Below are 23,440 nucleotides of genomic sequence, written 5' to 3' on the forward strand. Positions count from 1 at the left end.
AACAAAAGGTTGTCACGAACCTTCAATTTGTAAAAAAATGTAACATGCAAAGCACAGTAAAGTGAAGTGCAATAAAACATGGTACACCAGTAGATCTTTTTCTGTCATGTTACATTCAACCTATTGTGTCTTTGAATTAAAAATGGCTATTATACATACTTGGATCTTGAATTTTAAAAATCCAGTCTAACAATCATTGCCTTTTGACTGGAGTGTTTAATCCAGTCACATTTAATGTAAATATTGGTAAGATTGGATTCATATCTCCCATTTTCCTTTTTCTTTTCTATATGTCTCATGGGGTTTTGTTGTTATTCCTTTATTCTTCCCTGCCTTATTTTGGGTTAGACAATCTTTTTAGTGTACCATTTTAAATATTCTGAATTTGTATCTTTTTTTTCCTGTTACATCATTTTTTTTTAATTTTAAGAAATATTATTCTAAAAAAAATTAATAGTAGGTCTATTCCAAGGTTTCTTAATATCTTCTGTGACAACCCACTCAGAAGGCAGAAAACCACAAAGTTCTTCACTAAGAAACGGTGCAAATGGAATGTAATATTGCATTACTGCACTGTCTAGAATACAAACTGAAGACAAGGAAACTCAATTCTTTCATTCCTCCCCAGATCACTTTTGCTGAAGAACTGCTCACTTAACATCCTAGGTGTTCTTGTGTTGAGATCTGCTCCTATTATCTTGGAGCAATGAACCTTCTCAGGGAGCATAATGAATATGCCATGCCTAGACCTGTCCTGTGGGAGAGCTGAAAGGACAAGCCCTCAGCATCACACATCAGTCCACTAGAGAAATCATGCACAAAACTATTTTTCTGCAAGATTCTCTGACTTAACAATTTTAAAAACAGCTACAATATAATTGAGATCACATGGGCACTGCACCTAGTAGAGCTATACACAAACATTCCCTGTTTACACACATTCAGCTTCAGAGCGACAACACCCTAGACAGTCAAAGGCACAATCACATTTTTAAAAATTAAGAATGAGAAGTAAGCACAACAGGCATATGCACAATGGCAGAGAATCCTGTTCTTGGTAGGATACTTGAAGGAACCATAGCTTTCTCAACAATCTAACATTTTACATTAGTAGTTTCCCATACAACAGTTAAAAAAAACAAAAACCCTACCAAAAAACAATCCAAACATTATTTCTTTTTTCTTTAATTAACCATAGTACTCTAAGTTTGGTTGGTGATATCATGAGACTTTCTAGCTAATGTTCTTGAGAAATTTTTCTAGTTGCAAGATGCCTCACTATGGAGTCATTAATTAGTAAGTTCAAAGCAAACCCTGAAATGGATATAGAAATTTGTGAAACAATCACATAGTTCCCAAAATTTGAAAAACAGATTTAAGGCAGATGGTAACACCAAAAAGAGCCAGTCAAGTATTAAAAGGCACTCTGGAAATGGTTCATAGCAAAACCTAATTTTCTATTGATTTTCATCATATGGGTGAAACTATTCAGTCAGTAGGCAACAGATGGGGTGCAGCATGATTAGGCCTCACCAAGGCAATTCCCCTCTGATGTGGCCACAGAAGGAAAATGACTTCTGGTGCCATGTGGCTTGTACTCATCCACAGCAAGACAGACTAGTCCCTCAAACCGCTTGTGTACCTGGGAAAAGATAGTAACAGTACTTCCATAAAAGGTAAAGACTAACAGGAACCTATAAGCTCACTCTGGAAAAATGGGAAAATGTAATGGAAAAGGAGCACCATATGCTGATTTTTACTGGAGGAATTTATTGGTCATGTACACACCATAGGAAAATTACACTACCCCAAAGGTAATGCAGAAAAATTAAATTCATAAGTATACATTCAAGTAGGCAAAAATATGGTACATGTTTTAAAAACAGAAAATACAAAAATAATTTCACTATGAAATATGCTTTGATTTGCATGTGACTTGGTACTTCATATTAACCAGGTCCAACTGCTCTAATAAATCTCTATTATACATATTTTAGAATACCTATTTTTAAAAAATATCTTTTTAAGCCAAAACATAAAATCTACATTTGTGCATCCATATATGTTATCCTCCTTAGTATCTTCACAGATCCAAGATGCTAAAAGATTAATAACATAACTTTTTAAAAAAAATTGCAAGCCACAGATTAACAAATATACTTCAAGTTTTCTGGATTACACTACTAAAAGCAACTTGTATTAATGTACACTGGATTTTCAGATATAAATACCGGTCAATGGTTGGTTGGTCATTACACGACAAGTATAATTATTCTTAGAACTGGGTCATAGTATACAGAATGCCTTAACTTTTCTTAGTTCAAACCCTGTAATTTGACCCTAAAATTCATAAGCGTAACCCTTTCTGTGCTTTAAGCTGACACACTGACTTTGTAGTCTACACTTTGTAAGAGAGCAGGTAACTCTAGCACAGAAGAAACTATATAATGTGGCATGGGGGATGACTTCAATGGCTCCATTCCATTTTTATCTTTCCAGACTGTTGCCTTCAGCCCTGCATTGAGGCCTTCTTGAATATCGGTTTCTAGTGTGTCACCAACCATCACACAGTCCCCAGGCTCTACTCCGAGGAGATCACAGGAGTAATAAAATATGGAAGGTGCTGGTTTCTCCACTTTCTGCTCTCCATCTACAACATTAGCATCAAAATAGGACAGACAGGCACAAGCCTCGATCTCCCTCTGGGTCTGTCTCCATTTGTTAATAAAAGTAGGCAGACATCCTTTTGAAATTCAGTAAACATGGCTTTGACATCTGCTAGTGTCATATGCTGTAAATATGTAGATTTCCACAGCAAATAACATCCTTCAGTCAGTTTCCTATTGGCTGCACCACCTTTGGTTTCCTGGATTGCTTCCACCCAGTGTAAAGTCCTGAGGTCAGTAATGCATGTATTAGAAGGATGAAAACATTCCTTGCTGAGTTTAATTTGAACTTTGTCACAGATGACTTCAGCCTCTTCTTTGAAATGGTATTTTGATTGTAAGAGCTTTATCACCTCCAACATGCCCTTCCAACTCACCCTGGGCATGTTGATGAGTATGCTGTCCAGGTCGAAGAAGACAGCTCACACCTGGCTCAGCCCCATGCCACTGTTGCCTGCATGGCGCACCAACTCCTGAATTTGTATCTTTTGAGTTATTACTTTAATGGCTGCTGTAGATATTTCTATATTCATGTTAAATTTATCCTAGTCTCTGTCAGGTCACCGCTAACTTCATTTTGGTAAAAATATAGCAACTTTGCATCTATGTAGCTTCATTTCTTTTCCCCTTTTAATCTGTGCTATCGTTGTGTAGATTATAATATGCATATATTTGACTGTGTATTTATATATCCCAAGTTGGTGTTACAATTATTGCTTTGAATTATCTTTTCAATTAAGAGAAAACATATAACCAATCTTTTATATTTAATACCTTTGGTACTCTTCATTCCGCCCTGTGTATCTAACTTATCATCGGGTGTGTTTCTTTTCAGCCTTAAAAACTTCAGTGTTTCTTACAGGTTAGGTCTATTAGCAACAAATTCTTTCAATTTTTTTTATACCTGAGAATATTTTCATTTTAACTTCATTTCTGAATGAATGTTCCACTTGATATACAATTCTGGGTTTAGTTTCTTTTGTTCCAGCACTTTGTGTCATTCTGTTATCTTCTATCCTCCACCATTTCTGATAAGAAGTCCATTGTTAAAACATATTATTGTTCCCTTCTATGTGATGAGTCATTTTCTCTGGCTCCTTTGACGAGTTGTCTTTTATCATTTTGACTATGTTGTTTCTAGTTATGGTGCTCTTTTTACTTACCCTACTAGTGATTTGGTGAGCTATTTGCATCTAAATGTTAATGTTTTTAATCAACTTTCAGAAGTTTGGAGGTATTGTTCAAAAATTTTGTCTCCTCTTCTCTTTCTCTCCTCTCCTTTGCCAACTCCCTTTATACATGTTGGAATGCTTGTCATTGTATCACAGGTCTTTAGGGTTCTTCTGCTCATTTTTTCAATCTTTTAAAATTCTTTGTATACTTTCTATTGATATATCTTCAAATAAATGATCTCTGCTACCTCAAATTTGCTGTTGAGTCCATATAATAATTTTTATTTTTAATTCAGTCACACTTTTTAACTCTAGAATTCAAATTTGGTTATTTTTTATAGTCTATATTTCTCTATAGATTATATATATATATATTTTTTCTGTTGACTCATTTTTAACATTTTTACCTTTAATTCTTTGAGCTTGTCTATTAATTCCTGGCTGGTCTTTGCTAATCTAACATCTAGGCCCATACAGACTCAGTTTCCATTAGCTGCTGATTTTTTCCTTAGTACATTTCACACTCTTCTATTTCTTTGCATGTCTAATAATTTTTGGCTGAAAACTGGACATTTTAGGTAATTTATTATAGCAACTCTAGACTGTGTTTTACATCTAAGGAGTGTTTTTTATTTTATTATCTTGCCCATACTCAAACTGTGGAATCTATTGGCCTGTGATGTAGAGCTATTGGCTGTCTCTGCTCATTTTTTCAAATTCTTTATTTCAATTTTTATCCTGGCTCCCCAGGGGTAGCCTGTCTCTGAATAGCTTAATAGTCAGCTAATGATTTGGACAGAAGTTAACATCACACACTTTGAGTCTATAAGACTTCTACCCTCTGCTAACTGTTCTCTGTGTGAGATGGGAGATATATTCAACATTGCAGCCAGTTCTCAAGTCCCCCTTGGCTTTCACTTTTTGCCATGCTCTCTCAAGTCCACCCTGTGCATGCATCATTTCTGAGTTAGACTGGGATGCTTGGTGTACAGCATGTTTTGATATACTTAGTGGAATGATTACTACAGTCAAGCTAATTAGCATACCCATCTCCTCAGTTTTCCGCGTGTGTGTGTGTGTTGTATGTGGTGCAAGCACTTGAAATCTACTCTTAGCAAATTTCCAGTATACACTAGAGTATTAACTATAGTCATCATGTTGTACATTAGAACTCTAGAACTTACTCATTCTACATAACTACAACTTTCTACCCTCTGAGCAACCATCTCCCCATTTTCTCCACCCCCCTCCCCCGCCCCTGGTAACCACTGCTCTATTCTCTGCTTCTATGAATGTGATTTTAGACTTCATATATAACTGAGATCATTTTCCAAAAAAGACATACAAAGGGCCAGCAGGTAAATGAAAAGATGCTCATCATCACTAATCATCAAGGAAATGCAAATCAAAACCACAATGGCTTATCACCTCAAATCTGTTAGAAAGGCTAGTATCAAAAGGGTAAAAGATAACAAGTGCTAGTGAAGATGTGAAGAAATGGAAACTCTTTTACACTGTTGGTGGAAATATAAAGTGGTACAGCCTTAATAGAAAACAGTATGGAAGTTCCTCAAAAAATTAAAAATAGAACTACCATACAATTCAGTAATCCCTCTTTTGCATATATATCCAAAGGAAATGAAATCAGTACCTAGAAGAGATATCTGCACTCCTATGTTCATTACAGCATAACTCACAAGAGCCAAGATAAGGAAAAATTCTTGAAGGCAATTAAAAGTGCTACTCTGGTGAACATATGAATGATAAGAAAGTGAAAGAGCCTTACTGACATGGAAAAAGTTTTAGTGTTCTGGACGGAAGATCAAACCAGCCACAGCATCCTCTTAAGACAAAGCCTAAACCAGAGCAAGGCTCTAACACTCTTCAATTCTATGAAGGCTGAGAGAGGTAAGGAAGCTGCAGAAGTCTGAAGCCAGCAGAGGTTGATTCATGAAGTTTAAGGAAAGAAACTGCCTCCATAACATAAAAGTGCAAGGTGAAGCAAGTACTAATGTAGAAGCTGCAGCAAGTTATCCAGAAGATCTAGCTAATTCATGAAGGTGGCTACATTAAGCCAACAGATTTTCAGTGTAGACAAAAAGAGACTTATGTTGAGAAAAATGCCATCTAAGACTCATACCTAGAGAGGAGAAGTCAATGTCTAGCTTTAGTTTCAGAGGACAGGCTGACTCTCTTTAGGGGGCAAGACAGCTGGTGACTTTAAGTTGAAGCCAATGCTCATTTACCATTCCAAAAATCCTAGGGCCCTTAAGAATTATGCTAAATTTACTTTTCTTGTACTCTCTATATAAATGGAACAACAAAGCCTGGATGACAGCACATCTCTTTACAACATGGTTTTCTGAGTATTTTAAGCCCACTGTTGAGAACTACTGCTCAGAAAAAAATGATTCCTTTCAAAATACCACAGCTCACTGACAACACACCTGGTCACCCAAGAGCTCTACTGGACATGCACAATGAGATTAATGTTGTTTTCATGCCTCCTAACACAACATCCATTCTGAAGCCCATGGATCAAGGAGTAATTTTGACTTTCAAGTCTATTAGTTAAGAAATATAGTTCAGGAGGCTATAGCTGCCATAGATAGTGATTCCTCTAATGGATCTGAGGAAAGTAATTCAAAAACCTTCTGGAAAGGATTCAACATTCTAGATGCCATTAAGAACATTCATGATTTGTGGGAAGAGGTCAAAATATAGACATGAACACAGGAGTCTGGAAGAAGTTGATTACAACCCTAATGGATGACTTTGAGTGGTTCAAGACTACAGTGGAGGAACTTAAGATGTGTGGAAATAATAAGAGAACTAGAATCAGAAGTGGAGTCTGAAGATGTATGTGACAATTGCTACAATACCCTAAGAAAACTTTAACAGATCAGGCGTTGCTTCTTAAGGATGAACAAAGAAAGCTGTTTCTTGAAATGGAATTTATACCTGGTGAAGATGTTGGAATGACTGTAGAAATGACAAGACTGTTGAAATAATGACAAAGGATTTAGAATTTTATAGTTGATAAAGCAGCAGCAGGGTTTGAGGGCTGACTCCAATTTTGAAAGAAGTTCTACTGTACTTAAAATGCTATCAAACAGCAATGCATGCTACAGAGAAATCATTTGTGAAAGGAAGTCAATAGATGCAGCAGTTGATCATTATTGTCTTTTTTTTTTTTTTTAATGGTGGCAGTATGGTTTATTAAGCTGTACCTTAGTATAGGTGCTGGGGCTTGCCCATGGTGCTCTTAATGTACAAAGCCTGTACGTTCTGCCAATTTTTCTTGAGCAATGACACCAGGAAGTTAACAGCTAAGTGGATGTTGTACACAAGCTCATCATCTGTCATCTTCATGTGGGCAACAGTCTCTGTCAGATACAACACCTCCTTCATCTGGAACTTGATCATGGACTTCACCTCATCAACTCTGGCCACCATGTTCTCATTGGGGGTCAGCAAGGGAACTTGCCAGCATTATTAAGGCCTGGGCCCAGGATTCATGGGATCTGCTTGATCACAGACTCTGGAGCCAAAAAGGCATCATACTTCTTGGCCATCTTCTTGACAAGTTTCTTATTCTTGTTGAGTTTCTTCAACACCTCAATGCCCATGTGGGAGATTATCCACAGCCTTGGCCTCATCACAATGCTGCTGGTCCCCCGAAACACATATGGAGAACTTGGGGCGGAGAGTGGACTTAAGCCTGACGGTGCTGAGAAGGGTTTGTCCTTCTGAGGTCATAGTTCTTCAGGCTGATCTTTAGCTCCACCATCTCCAAAACCTTCTGGCGCTTGCACTGGTTCCCGTGTAGGACTTTCCGCACTGCCTCGTACAGGGTGGCACGGGAGACTTTGCTGCTCATGGTGCCTCACACCGCAATAACCAGAAAAAAGCTATTGTCTTTTTTTAAATTGCCACAGCCACCCCAACCTTCAGCAACCTCCACCCTGATCAGTCAGCAGCCATCAACCTCAAGGCAAGACCCTCCACCAGCAAAAAGATTATGACTCACTGAAGGTATCAATGATGGTTAGCATTTTTTAGCAATAAAGTATTTCTTAAATGAAGTTATATGCATTAATTTTTAGACATAAAGCTACTGCACACCTAACAGATGACAGTATAGTGTAAACGTAACTTTTATACGCACTGGGAAATCAAAAAATTCGTGACTCACTTTATTGCAATATTCACTTTATTGTGGTGGTCTGGAATCAAACCCACAACCTCTCCAAAGTATGCCTGTATATCACTGGGAGCAGTGATTTTGGTGTTCTTTTCATGTTATTAAAGTACTATGAATATGGGTATCACTACAGGCTATGTGTATATTTGTGGAAAAATTAGAAGATAAATATGGAAGTTTGAAATGTTTATTGAAACAAGTACACAACACTGAATATTTTAAAACATTACAAATAATTACAACATCTCACTACACAATGTGTTTTATATGTATGTATGTAAATATATATATACACACATATTTAAACTTTGCTTCATCTTTCAACTTTTTATCTGCGTAAAAAGAAGAACACTTTCCTCATTCAGGAGATTTCTGATGTTGTAATAATTACCTAGAAATAAAGTGATAAGAAAATTAAAAATTATTTCCATAGGAATCATTCCCTTTTGATTAAATGTTTAGTCATCACTAAGACCTATTACAGTATATAGAGGCAAATTTTTTAAAAAAATCATGTAACAACAAATAACTCTTATTTAATTCCATGAACTGAAAAATCCAAGGACCATCTGTGATCCAGATAAAGCTTAAAACAATGTAAATTTCACATCATTTTGATAATGAGTGCAAAAACAAATTAGACAAGGGTGCAGATAGGAAAAAAAAAATCTCCCTCTGAACCCAATCATGTTTTGGGGTGTTTTTTTTAGTTTTTTTAATTGAAGTATATGTGATTTACAATGTTATATTAGTTTCAGGTATACAACAGTGATTCAATTATTTTTATAGATTATACTCCATTTAAAGTTATTATAAAATATTTTCTATATTCCCTGTGCTATACATTACATCCTTGTATCTTATTTATTTTATACCTTGTAGTCTGTACCTCTATTCCTCTTCCCCTATCTTGCCCCTTCCCTCTACCCCTCTCCCCACTGGTAACCACTAGTTTGCTCTCTGTATCTATGAGTCTGATTCTGTTTTGTTATATTCATTTGTTTGTGTTCACAACAGTGTTGGCACATACAAAGGACTATATAAATATAGTTATTATTATTGTCTCCTTTCATTAGAATGTAAGCTCCATGAGGGCAGGGATTTTTTTATGTATCCCACACCCTTAGAGCAATGCTTGGTAGACTCTCAATCACATTTGTTAAATGAATGAATGAATGAACAAATTAAAATTCCTATCTCCAAAGACTTGTGCTCCAATAGCTGATGAAGCACACTATTCTGTATGTTTAAAATAACCAACTAAAAACTGTTTGACTACATAATGTCTTTGAGATAACATAGGGGAATAATTTTCTTTCTACTCTGGATACAACGTATCTTCTATTTTTATATTCAGCAATTAGCAACTCATTCAATTTTCATGTACCGAAACACTGATAGACTTATCTAATAAAAAAAATTAAAAGAAAATATGCACCAAATTTCTTTGGCATCAATCACATCATGCTTCATTTTGACCACTGTGGCTTCCATTTTCATGGTGCTCATGAGCAACTATGTAAGTATTCAACTATACAAAAGAAAAGGTTTTTAATTATTCTTACCTGAAGGAACGTAGAATGAATCCCCAGTTGTTATTACATAAGGTGTTTCGTGTAAGGTACATAAAAGGTCACCAAAGTTAACATAAAAAATCTGTAAAATTAAAAATTAAAATCTCATTTCAAATTGTAACACCACAACAAATACACTCCAAAGAAACTTAAAAGTAAATGTGGTAGGCAGAATAACGGCCCTCCAAAGATATCAATGCTCTAATCTCCAGAATTTATGTCACATGGCAAAGGAGACCTCGAGATGGTGAGATTATCCTGGATTACCTAAATGGGCCCAATCTAATTACATAAACCTTACTTGAAAGTGGGCAATTTTCCTGCTGGAAGCAGACGACAGATGAAGCAGAGGAGAAGTCAGAGAAATTTGAAGCATGAAAAGGGCTTTCACTGTTGCTAGCACTGAAGATAAGAGAGCCATAAGCCAAGGAGTATAGACTATTTCTAGACACACCAGCCAACAGCCAGTGAGGAAACAGGAACCTCAGCCCTACAGCCACGTGAAACTTAATTCTGCCAACAACCTGAATGAATTTGAAACACTCATTCTAAAAGCCTTCAGAGAGGAATACAGATCTCACAACACCTCGATTCCAGCCTAGTGATACTCTAAACAGAGTACTCAGCCAAGCCCACCTGATTTCTAACCTACGTAACTGTGAGATAATAAATGAGAGTTGTTTAAATTTGTGGTAATTTGTTAAAGCAGTAATAGAAAACTAGTACAGGAAAACATTTCTTTTGTTCTTCCTTACTATTTACCAGTTTATGAAAATTCAGAACCATTTTAAAGAATATCACTTAGCTATACTAGAAAAATAGCTAGGTTTTATGTACACCTCTTTAAAGGTTACGTGCTTGGTATATGTAACTTAATCTGACTGACGAATCAAAGAGAGAACAAAAAGCAAAAAAAAAAAATACATTTAAACAAGCATCAACATTAAGTAAGAGGGTAAATATAGTGCTCAGTCATACAGGCTTCCATATTCAAACACAGCAAATTTTACATTTTATATATAGATAGCACCTGGCAATGACCTATTTTTTTGACAACTAAATACAAAATGTAGGGCCTTCAAACTCTGAGATTCAAATTCTGAGAGTCAGCCATCAAGAATATTTTGCCTTAGAGAAATATGCCTTCTCCTTTTCTTCTTACCAGTTTTGTAAAATGAGCCTAAAATACCAGAAAAATGAGAGCAGCTAGCACTTATCCAGCACTTACCCCAGGCCAGCCACTGTTCTAAGCACTTCATTTTTACTCATTTAATATATGCATCTACCAATGAGACAGTACTATTTTAATAGCTTTTCACAGATGAAGAAAATGAGGCAGAGAGAAGTGTAACTTTCCAAGGTCACAATGTAAATGGGAAGAGCTGGAATTTGAACTCAGGTACTTTGATTCCAGAATCCATGTTCTTAGCCACTACAATATACTCTCTCAATGGAACACTCTTAAAGTGGTTCTAAAGGTATTTTTATAATTTAATAAAAGAAATATATTTATTACATCCAAAAAAATTTGCCTAAAAAAAGGAACACACACACTACCCAGAAAGTCAAGCATGTATTTATAGATGTTTTTTCCTTATCTATTCAGTTTGGCTCTCTATGCACACCTCTCTCCCCATTTCTGCAAACATCTTACTAAGAATGCTTTTGAAATACACAAAAATAGAATGATGACCTCCCACAAATAAATATTGAACCCTGATACCCTGCTCTTTTCAAAGTCTGATTCCCCCATTCCATATTATTTTGAAATAAATGCCCAGCATCATAAACCATCTGTAAATATTTCAATGTGTACTGAAAGACCAAAGTCCTTTTTTAAAACATGACAACACTGTTGTCACACATAAAAATAAATGAATATTTAGTGTTAAACGCCCAGTCAATATTCAAATTTCCAGTTGTCTCTTCAATGTCTTACTTTTAAGGGTTTGTTTGAATTGGGATCCAAGTAAGAGTCACATATGGTCAATGCTTGATCTAGCTTTTAAAGCACTCAATCTATTGAGTGGTTATCAATTTGGGGGTGATATTGTCCCTCAGGGGACAATTGGCAATGTCTGGGAACATGTGTAATTCTCACAACTAGAGGGGTACTACTGGAATCTAGTGCGTAGAGGCCAGGGTTGCTTCTAAACCTCTTACAATGCACAGGATAGCCTCCCTACAACAAAGAATTATTGAGTCCAAAATGTCAATAGTGCCACAGTTGAGGATCTGATCTCTATACATTCCACGTGGTTGTCTTTTTTATTCTTTGCACCTTATTTATTAAAGAAATCAAGCAGCAAAATTTGTTTTAAAAATCTTTACACAGCTGGATTTTGCTTATTACAACGCCAGGTTGTCATCTGAAAAGTCTGCCATTCTTTACTTCCTGTAAATTGGTGGTTAGATCTAAGGACTTAACTTCAGGTGGTTGTGTGTGGGTTTTGTTTTGTTTTTTTTTAAAGAAGGTGGGGAAGGCAAGACTACTTCATAGACAGTGTTGTATTCTTCCATCAGGAGACACATAATGTCTGGTTGTGTTCTTTTTAGATGTTAGTAGACAATGATGCTAGAACCAATAGTTTATTGGGTGTTGTAAAATGGTAATAGTCCATTCTAACATTCATTCTTCATTTATTAATTGGACTATTTCTAAAAAGGATAAACTTCCCCATATCTATTATTTGATTACCTAGTAGTACAGTTTATATGAGAACAGCAGAATAAATGTTTAATTATTTTCCTTTACTTACCATATTTGTCAAAGTGAGTTGGCTTCCTAGAATTCTCCGACAGTGATGAATTTTTTCTTTTTGTAGTAGCCTTACAAATTCATGGATTTAGATATAACTGATGTGTATCAATCCAATGAAGTTATTCTTATTGATACTCAAGTTTTCATATCTTTGTCCAGAGACAGCATCTTCAAGTTGGATCCTGAGACCTTATGACCCAATCCTAATGGTCTTTGATAGTCTGCTATCAGGTATGATAAATATTCCAAGCTCAGTCCCAGGCCTGGAATCAGACATTTCTCTAAGGAACTCTGGTTCCTTTAAGTGTGTTGCTATCACTTTTTTGATTTTTTACTTCTGGAACAATTACTGTCTAGTTTTTCATATAGTTCTACCTTTTGATTTATTTGGGTTTTTTCTCTCTTCTGGTTTTTGACTGGTCTTCCAGATCACTTAACTTTAATATTTTCCATTTCTTTTTTTTCTAAAAACATTAATTAATTAATTAATTTGGCTGCATTGGGTCTTAGTTGCAGCATGTGGGATCCTTCACTGCAGGCTCTTTGTTGCAATGCACGGGCTTCTCTCTAGCTGTGGCGCATGGGCTTAGTTGCCCCACAGCATGTGGGATCTTAGCTCCCCAACCAGGGATTGAACCTGCATCTGCTGCATTGGAATGCAGATTCTTAACCACTGGACCACCAGGGAAGTCCCAATATTTCCCATTTCTTAATACCCTTTTGTTTTCTAGGAGAGCTCCACAACAAACTCCCATAGTTAATTTGTTCATTCTTCTGTGGTTTGAATTTAACAAATCTACCACTGCTACTTTCTCTCTTACTCATTATCTAGACCTGAGTTTGAAAGAAAGAGTTAATGGCTTATGCTGGTTCTCCATCTTGCCCTTTTGTTTCTCAAAAGCATATATTTAAAAGTGTGCTTCATTTTTTAAAAATGTAAAAATACTCCCCTTGTTATTTAAAAAGAACCTTTAAGTCTAGTTTTCATTATAAAAACTTAAAGGCAATATTTAGAAGAAACAAAACTAAACTATAATCACCTACTGACATGTTATTTTCTACAGTTCCTTCAAGGTTCTGTCATTTTCATTTTTAATTTCTACTCAGAAAAAAATAAAAAGAATTTTCTACTTTTCAGTTTCCTTAAATATTTATCCTAAAGGTGTTCCTATATGGCTATTCTGCAAAATAATATACTTAAACTAATATAAAAATGTTTAGTATAGCACCTGGAACATGTAAGTGCTATATAACTGATTATCATATATAATGGTTTATCTCATTACTAAGTCAAAATATAATATAACCATTTTTTTCCTGCAGCACACATTTCAGTGATTTCCAATTTTTGCAATTACTGTCTATGTTAAAATAAAGAGCTACATATGTTCAAACACTTCCAAACATTTACTATTCAATATTCCTTTTTTAAAGGAATAAAGGCATTATAGCTTAATGAGTAACTACAGTTAGTTCAATGATGACATTTCATAATGCTTATTTTCATTATTAATTGTTCCTTAATGATTACACAGGTGTTATCTATTACTTCAGTTAGTTTAATATGTTATATTTACTCTTTTAATACCACCTGGAGATCTATGACATTTTAAGATTGGATTAAAGAATATTTTTAAATACTTTAGATCTGGATTCTACATACTATACTGATGTAGCAATAAATTATTCTTTTACTCTTATGTGTATCTTTTCCTTTCCCTGCCTTGATTTGCCCTTCTTAGTTAATAAAACTGAAGGGTCCTGATGCTCTTTCTGTTTCTCCTTTGTGGGCTTTCATTTTATCAGTAAAAGAACTGTTTTGAACCATGATTTCACAGGTTCCTGAAATGTTACTTACTGAAAGATGTAACTCAGATGTAACATGTTTTAAATGCTGGTATAATATTAAATATTCTTTAAATCTGGTGATTTTCAAAATCTTTCATTTTCAAATTCAAAATGCAAAAATTATCTGATATAAATACAATGTTATAGGGGTGTGTGTCTCCAGTGAGAAAGAGACAGAGAGACAGACTCAGAGAAGAGAGACTCACCTTGAGTCTCATTATGACTTCAGCCAATAATACTGCTATATACAGTAATATATTCTTTAATACTTATTGAAGCAACTAGCTCCCAGTCCTCAATCTCCTGTTACACTTAATCTCAATAATCCCCTCCAGCTCTAAAATTCTAATGATTTGTTTGCAAAACTAATTTTAAGGATTCTTTTTTTTTTTTTATTTTGCGGTACGCAGGCCTCACTGTTGTGGCCTCTCCCTTTGTGGAGCACAGGCTCTGGACGCGCAGGCTCAGCGGCCATGGCTCATGGGCCTAGCCGCTCCGCGGCACGTGGGGTCTTCCCGGACTGGGGCATGAACCCGTGTCCCCTGCATCAGCAGGCGGACTCTCAACCACTGTGCCACCAGGGAAGCCCTCAAGGATTCTTTTAAGTAAAGACGATTCCCTAAACTTCTGAATCTCAAGCCTACACTGCTATGCACAAAACAAGTACTTTTAAACAGCCATTGGTTGACTGACTTTAAACAGATGAAAAAAACTAAAAAATTATCTGTGCACTATAGTAATCATGTATCATTTCTGAGGAAACAGCATTTTTAACGCTTCATCAAGTCCAACAAATCAGAGTTGTGCCAAGAGCAAAACATAAATATATGGAAAAATACACTCACCAATGTGTCTAGGCCTACATGCTGCTTTCCCTTTTCTTGATGTGGTCCTAATATCAATTTTCCAGTAGAAAAAAATGGTGTATCCAATGTTTTATATACTTTCAACTCACCATGTTCAACACAAAATTGGTATGTATCTCGTGGCCTTACAAGATCTAAGGGAAAAAAATAATATAAGTACAAAGTAATAGCAATGACATTTCTCTGATACAGCATATACACACATATATAGACATAAACCTGCCTTAGAAAGATAGATGTGATTAATATCACTGACTCTGGGGCTAGAATGCCACAGGTCAGATCCTATCTCTGTCTTACAAGCTGTGTGAACTTACCCAAGTTGCTTATCCTCTCTATTTGTGCCTACATTTTCTTTTCTATAAAATGGGGTAATAATACTTCATCTATGTTAGAGCTGTGAATATCAAATGACTTAAAGTGTGTAAAGTATTTAAAACACTGGCACAAAGTAAGCATTAGGTAAGTCTTGGCTATTAATAATAACAATGGTAGTATTACTATTTTTCCCATAATAGCTCAGACAGAAAACAAAATCAGCTAAGAGATAAGAAAGGATTCCTATCTTTAAAAAGTTTAACATAGCCACAACACAAATGTATCATTATCATGTCAATAAATTCCTTTGTGCTTGTTTGACTGATTATTAAATAACAAGATTTTTATTTATTTATCAGGTAAAGCCTCTAAGTAACCGGAGTTCCTCACAAATTACTATATCACTTTTTTTTTTTTTTTTTTTTCGGTACGTGGGCCTCTCACTGTTGTGGTCTCTCCCGTTGGCGGAGCATAGGCTCCGGACGCGCAGGCTCAGTGGCCATGGCTCACGGGCCTAGCCGCTCTGCGGCATGTGAGATCTTCCCAGACCGGGGCACGAACCCATGTCCCCTGCATCGGCAGGTGGACTCTCAACCACTGCGCCACCAGGGAAGCCCTACTATATCACTTTTTAATTTCCCTTTTACTTACAACCTTTTCCAGACCTGTAATTAATATATTATTCTATCATCAGCTTCTGACTGTACTCCCACAGACTACAGGATATAGAAAATACATAGACTCAAGAAACAAAATCTTATGAATTCTTGACAACACACAACTTTTTTAACCTGATACAGTATAGCAATGTTTTTAGTTAAGACACTTCACTAAACAAAATTCTCTGTGCTTCTACCTCTGTTGCCAAATAAACAATCTGGAATATAGAAATAACTTTGCTACTTAAGATATCAAATGGAACTTATGCCACAGTCAAAATTTTAAGTGTAAATACTGCCTCTCTGGTTTGAGATATCTGTCCTCTGACTTGGGATAAATAGTCCCAAGTACTCACTGGTACAGTCATAACAGTTGTTAAAATATTTAAATATTTCCTGTATGTATATATTCCCTGGTTGGTAAATAGCTGAGTGTCCCCTACTTAACCCCACTACTCTATAGTCCATCCCTTGGGACCTCCCATGTTGTCCTAGACACTAAATGTTTAATGCCTATTAAGTACAGAAGGAGGCTTCTAGGACCCTGTACCAGCCTTAAGGTTCAGCATGGCATTTGTTTGGCTGACTGATGCCCTTGCTAGTCATCTCCAGAAAGGTTTTATACCCCAGATACCAATATTGGCATCTCACAGCACCAAAGGCTGTCTAAATCCTGCCATAATCCCCATCCAGTCTCACAGTAAGAGTGTATCCAGGAGTCTGCCAGTTAACTTGCTAGATTTCCCCATGAACAGCCCCAGTAAGAGTGTATCCAGGAGTCTGCCAGTTAACTTGCTAGAGTTCCCCATGAACAGCCCCTGTCCGCTTGTGTCCTCATGGTCAAAGAAGGCCTGGACCCTAATGGCGGAGACAACACTCCTGATGGTAGCACTTGTATCACAGAGGACAAATGCATGGTACTATATGTACCCTGGAGGTTGTCTGCCATCAGTTCTCCTAGTGTAGTCCTCATACAGGCTGCTTATTTGAATTAGACTCTCTACTAGACTTTGGCTCTGAAAGATCTGGGGAGAGAAAGGGAAAGCAGACAAGCCAGACTTTGGTTTGTCTTTATTAGTTGTTAAATTAAGTATTCTCAATATCAACCCTGATCTTACCCATAAGAATAATCTCTCGTGTTTCTGGGTCCTTTACCCTCGTTGGCTGCAAAGGATCTCCCAGAGGTATATTCAGATTTTCCACGAATTTATTCTCTGCAAAAGAAATACCACTGAAATCTTACTTAAAATTCTTTTCCATTAAAAAAAATCTAGTATGAAATGCAGCTATGGACAAGTTGTAAATGAAAATTGCCAGAGGCATATCTTTTTCCTGTTTATCAATGACCGCTTTGATAAACAAAAATTCAAAAATCACAATGATTTACCACAGAAGCAAACATCCTAAACTTCTTATTTTCTGACAACTTTTGAATTCTTGCATCATCAAGAAGTTAAATGGTGTTTTGCATATTCTCTAAGAGAGCTGAAGTATATACAATACACTTTAAAAAGAATTCTTTAACATGTTTATTTTAACCATAATTCGAGCACAGAGAAGATAAGCTTCATTTGACAGGTCAATTTACTCAGGTGGAAATGTTTTACACTCTGCTATTAATGATTTTTTTAAAAGAATAAAATTAGTTTACTTTCAAAATCTGAAAAAAGTGGACATTAAAAAGATAATTTACCCTGAAGTAGTAGTATATCTGAAGCTTTTAGAGATATATTTCAAAATTTGCAAAGAGCTACTTCTCAAAGCACTGTTATAAAATAAGGAATAAGTTCATACTTCTTTCATCATTATCAAGACAGATCCTTTTCCTATTAACTATTGTATTGACTCTTCCCAAGTTTCCTTTTGCTTTCCTTTTAGATGATACTTTGTCTGGGGACAGTATTCCACCAATCACAAATCCTCCTGAAATTTAACCAAAAAAAAAAGGTAAATTATCATACCTGGCAAAGTGAAAATCTTGAAACAAAACTCATTTAATTAATACAGCACATTTCCTTTCAAAGTATGAAAGAATACATTAGTTTTACCACACTCCACAGTTAAAAATTCAAACAACACAAATAGCAACCAATTTCACTTGTCTCTATCCTAAATCTAGAAGCACTGATGAAACATGACTGAATGATCTCTGTTGCTTGAAATCAAGTCATCAGTGGAAGTGTAAAAAACAAAGAACACAAAGATCAGCAATGAACTATTTATAGTAATCCACATGTCAGTTTAGTCCTTTGACTCAGAAATATACACCAAAAGAAAGGAAATAACTTCACGATAACACTCACTATACTTTCTTTCCCACCCTCTACAATTTTTGTAGAAAAATATAAGAAAATAGAATGAGAATAATAATGGGGAATACTTAATCTTTGACAGTTATAATTTTCTCATGTTCTGATCTAATGCTTCATTTTATGCAATTAAAAACCTTGCTAGGTAGTATAAAAATAGTAACACTCTATCAAGCCACATGCTCACCTCAAATTGCTACCAAAAAGAAAACAAATCAGCATCTCTACAGTAATCAGAGAAATCTGGACTTGAATCTATTGTCACATTTTTGGAGGATGATGATTAAATAAGGTAATGTATGTAAATACATAAGACAGCACTTGGCATGTAATGTACCTAAATAAATTGTAGCGATTATCATTATTATTATTTTGAAACACTAAAGCATAAATTTTACCAGATGGCCTTCCTTGATAATCTATTCGCTCCCCTCTCCAATATTCCAAAGGTTTTGATCGTGTTCTCATGGTCCTGCGAACATTTGGTGTGTTGGAGGGCAATACTGTAAAAAGACATCAGACAAAAAATGCACATATATGTTTAGTTGGATGATACTCTGCAGTGAAAAGATTGATATTACTTTCTAGAACACAAATGCTTTTAGACAAAACACTAGAAAAACAAATTTTAAGACATATTTGTGTTATTAAAGAAATGCCAAGCTACTAGATTGGAAAAGATTTAAAAACATGGTAACATTCACGGTTAATGATGTTAAAGGTACACCGGAATTCTCATATATTGTAGGTAGAAATGTAAACTGACTGATGACAATTTGACAATACCTATAATTGTAATACTGTGTGACGTAGAAATTTCATCTTTAGAAAATGAGTTTGTAAAATATTCACAAAAATGGGCAAAGATATAGGTGTTAAGTACATTCATGGTAGTACTGTTCATAATAGAAACAGAAAAGAAAAAGCAAAAAGCAAACTGAAAACCACCTAAATGCTCCACAATAGGAAGTTTATAAATCAGGGGTGGTTATGTATACATGTGTTTGTGTGTATACACACATATCTATTCGTTTTATGTGAACAAGGCAAAGTTCTATATACTAAGTTTGTTGGCTACATAATCAACTTCCTATGTTCTTACTTACTTCTGGTTTGCTGGAGTTGTCTAATTCTGAAAGTGGTCTAACAAAATCTCCCAGTCTAACTGTATTGTTTAAATTAAAATCTCCTTGCTTTTCCTTAGTTTTTTTCCTTTACACATTTTAGTTGCTAGGTTGTTTGGTACATAGTAGTTTATGATTTTTCTATCTTCTTCATAAAGTGCTAATTCTATTATTACAAGTCCTTCATCCTGTTCAGCACTTTTAACCTTAAATTTCAATTCACCTAATATTAAAAAATATACTACTTTCTTTCTGTTTATATTAGCCTACTTAATTCTTTGATAATCTTCTATTTTAAAACCTGTTTTAAGTATTTCTTATAAACACATAGGTAAGTTTGTTTTGTTTAACCAAATCTGATAGTCTCTATCTTACTAGAGGAATTCAATCCATTCACACTTATTTAGTGTAACAAGTAATACACATCTATTTATTTCTTCCATTTTACTTTATATTTACAGGTTATTTTACATCAGTGATTCTCTTTTTCCCTCATTCTCACTGGTTTGGTCAGAATACCATTTCTTCCTCCATACCCCAAACCTTGGTCATTTCAAAGTTTACTGTGCTTTTTCACTCTAATATTGGTTACCTTCCCATTCCTGACACTCAACAGTCATACTCATTTCTCCATCATTATATTAAAAACTATATCCCCGGGGCTTCCCTGGTGGTGCAGTGGTTGAGAGTCCACCTGCCGATGCAGGGGAGACGGGTTCGTGCCCCGGTCCGAGAAGATCTTACATGCCGCGTAACGGCTGGACCTGTGAGCCATGGCTGCTGAGCCTGCGTGTCTGGAGCCTGTGCTACGCAACGGGAGAGGCCACAACAGTGAGAGGCCTGCATACAGCAAAAAAACAACAACAAAAAACTATATCCCCTACCAAGATGTTATCGTCTCCTTTTTCTCATTTAGTAAAATGAAACTTTTACACTACTTTTATTACCCCTCTTCCACTCCTACTCTCCTCCCCACCACACCAAGTTTTGTTAAGATAGTGTGGATTTCAAGCTATCACTGCAAAAATCCTTACTTAGTACTTATAAATCCCCAATCATATTAGCATTTAGTAGTAGACACATCCTAAGGTGTGAGCAATGAGACACACCTTTATATAATCCCCTTCCCTGGGATACATGTGGAACCTATGACACACTCAACACAATATGGCAAAAGCAATGGGAAGTCACTTCTGTGATTACATCATGATCATACATATAAGACACTACTAGAAGGAGAGAAAAATTCTTCCTTGCTCACTTTGGAGAAGCAAGCTGCCATACTGTGAAGGGTCTATGAAAAGGGTCATGCACCAAGGAACTGCAGGTGACCCCTAGAAGTCGAGACTAGTGGCCCATGGCTCACAGCCACCAAGGAAACATGTACCTCAGTCCTACAATTCCAAGGAACTGAATTCTGCTAACAACTACATGAGCTTGTGGTGGTTAACAGGATCTCGAGCCTCAGGTAAGATCATGGCCCAGGCTGAGACGTTGGACTGCAGCCTGTGAAACCCTTGAACAGAGGACCCAGCTAATTTGTGCCTGAGCTCCTGACCCACGGAAACCAAGGGATAATAATGTGTGTTGTCTAAACAACTAAATTTGTAGTAATTTGGTACACAGCAGCAGAAAACAAATATACATTGTTTAAATTTAACCACATATATTCAGAATCATTCCTCAGCACTGCTTCCTCTCTTTGAACTCATTTTTTACTTATATGATAGTTGGTTAGATTACCTTACATGGATATTTTACATAGAGGAAGCTGAACTTAATCTTGCACTATCTGCAAAATAAATTCAGTTATCAGAAAGAAAGATATCGTGGCTAATTAAAACAAAGGACTGTAATGCATTTTTTTTTTTACCATCTTTATTGGAGTATAACTGCTTTACAATGTTGTGTTAGTAAATACTGTATAACAAGGTGAATAAGCTATATGTATACATATATCCCCATATCCCCTCCCTCTTGCGCCTCCCTCCCATCCTCGCTATCCCACCCATCGAGGTGGTCGCAAAGCACTGAGCTGATCTCCCTGTGCTATGCAGCTGCTTCCCACTAGCTATCTATTTTACATTTCATAGTGTATATATGTCAATGTTACTCTCTCACTTCGTCCCAGCTTACTCTTCTCCCTCCCCGTGACCTCAAGTCCATTCTCTACATCTGCGTCATTATTCCTGTCCTGCCCCTAGGTTCATCAGAACCATTTTTTTTTTTTTAGATTCCATATATGTGTGTTAGCATACGGTATTTGTTTTTCTCTTTCTGACTTACTTCACTCTGTATGACAGACTCTAAGTCCATCCAACTCACTACAAGTAACTCAATTTCATTTCTTTTTATGGCTGAGTAATATTCCATTGTGTGTGTGTGTGTGTGTGTGTGTGTGTGTGTGTGTATATATATATATATATATATATATATATATATACGCCACGTCTTCTTTATCCATTCATCGCTTTATGGACACTTAGGTTGCTGCCATGTCCTGGCTATTGTAAACAGTGCAGCAATGAACACTGTGGTACATGACTCTTTGAATTGTGGTTTTCTCAGGTATATGACCAGTAGTGGGACTGCTGGGTCATATGGTAGTTCTATTTTTAGTTTTTTAAGGAACCTCCATTCTGTTCTCCATAGTGGCTGTATCAATTTACATTCCCACCAACAATGCAAGAGGGTTCCCTTTTCTCCACAACCTCTCCAGCATTTACTGTTTGTAGATTTTGTGATGATGGCCATTCTGACTGGTGTGAAGTGATACCTTATTGTAGTTTTGATTTGCATTTCTCTTATGATTAGTGATGTTGGGCATATTTCCATGTGTTTGTTGGCAATCTGTATATCTTCTTTGGAGAAATATCCATTTAGGTTTTCTGCCCACTTTTGGACTGGGTTTTTTATTGATATTGAGCTACATGAGCTGCTTGTATATTTTGGAGATTAATCCTTTGTCAGTTGCTTCATTTGCACATATTTTCTCCCATTCTTAGGACTGTCTTTTCGTCTGGTTTATGGTTTCCTTTGCTGTGCAAAAGTTTTTAAGTTACATTAGGTCCAATTGTTTATTTTTGTTTTCATTCCCTTTACTCTAGGAGGTGGGTCAAAAAGGATCTTGCTGTGATTTATCTCATGGAGTGTTCTGCCTATGTTTTCCTCTAAGAGTTTTACAGTGTCTGGCCTTACATTTAGGCCTTTAATCCATTTTGAGTTTATTTTGGGTATGGTGTTAGGGAGTGTTCTAATGTCATTCTTTTACATGTAGCTATCCAGTTTTCCCAGCACCACTTATTGAAGAGGCTGTCTTTTCTCCATTGTATATTCTTGCCTCCTTTATCAAAGAAAAGGTGACCATATGTGCATGGCTTTATCTCTGGGCTTTCTATCCTGTTCCATTGATCTATATTTGTTTTTTTTGCCAGTACCATACTGCCTTGATTACTGTAGCTTTGTAGTACAGTCTGAAGTCCAGGAGCCTGATTCCTCCAGCTCTGTTTTTCTTTCTCAAGATTGCTTTGGCTATTCGGGGTCTTTTGTGTTTCCATACAAATTGTGAAATATTTTGTTCTGGTTCTGTGAAAAATGCCATTGGTAGTTTCACAGGGATTGCACTGAATCTGTAGACTGCTTTGGGTAGTATAGTCATTTTCACAATGTTGATTCTTCCAACCCAAGAACATGATATATCTCTCCATCTGTTTGTATCATCTTTAATTTCTTTCATTAGTGTCTAATATTTTTCTGTATACAGGTCTTTTGTATCCTTAGGTAGGTTGATACCTAGGTATTTTATTCTTTTTGTTGCAATGGTAAATTGGAGTGTTTCCTTAACTTCTCTTTCAGATTTTTCATCATTAGTGTTTAGGAATACAGGAGATTTCTGTGCATTAATATTGTATCTTGCTACTCTACCAAATACATTGATTA

General features: G+C 36.0%; 1 protein-coding gene and 2 pseudogenes across 3 annotated transcripts in view; all 3 read right to left on the reverse strand.

The window, feature by feature from the left end:
* Window positions 1-2,372: 2,372 nt before the first annotated feature.
* On the reverse strand, window positions 2,373-3,109 carry LOC309961400 (N-acylneuraminate-9-phosphatase-like; annotated as a pseudogene). Its single transcript has one exon. The product of its transcript is annotated as an N-acylneuraminate-9-phosphatase-like (transcript).
* Window positions 3,110-6,818: 3,709 nt separating this feature from the next.
* LOC309961558 (large ribosomal subunit protein uL1-like) lies at window positions 6,819-7,718 on the reverse strand (annotated as a pseudogene). Its single transcript has one exon. The product of its transcript is annotated as a large ribosomal subunit protein uL1-like (transcript).
* A 575-nt stretch (window positions 7,719-8,293) lies between these two features.
* Window positions 8,294-23,440, reverse strand: part of CENPC (centromere protein C) — a 91,473-nt gene continuing 76,326 nt past the window's right edge. Inside the window, exons 14-19 of the mRNA XM_082838366.1 lie at window positions 18,776-18,880; window positions 17,863-17,991; window positions 17,187-17,282; window positions 15,071-15,225; window positions 9,608-9,698; window positions 8,294-8,433 (exon numbers count right to left, since the gene is read on the reverse strand). Of these exons, the coding sequence (XP_082694492.1) occupies window positions 8,363-8,433; window positions 9,608-9,698; window positions 15,071-15,225; window positions 17,187-17,282; window positions 17,863-17,991; window positions 18,776-18,880 (647 nt within the window). The 3' untranslated portion in view covers window positions 8,294-8,362. The remainder of the gene's footprint in view (window positions 8,434-9,607; window positions 9,699-15,070; window positions 15,226-17,186; window positions 17,283-17,862; window positions 17,992-18,775; window positions 18,881-23,440) is intronic.

The sequence above is a fragment of the Leucopleurus acutus genome (genome assembly GCF_964270905.1).
Source record: "Leucopleurus acutus genome assembly, chromosome: 4".
NCBI classification, from domain to species: domain Eukaryota; kingdom Metazoa; phylum Chordata; class Mammalia; order Artiodactyla; family Delphinidae; genus Leucopleurus; species Leucopleurus acutus.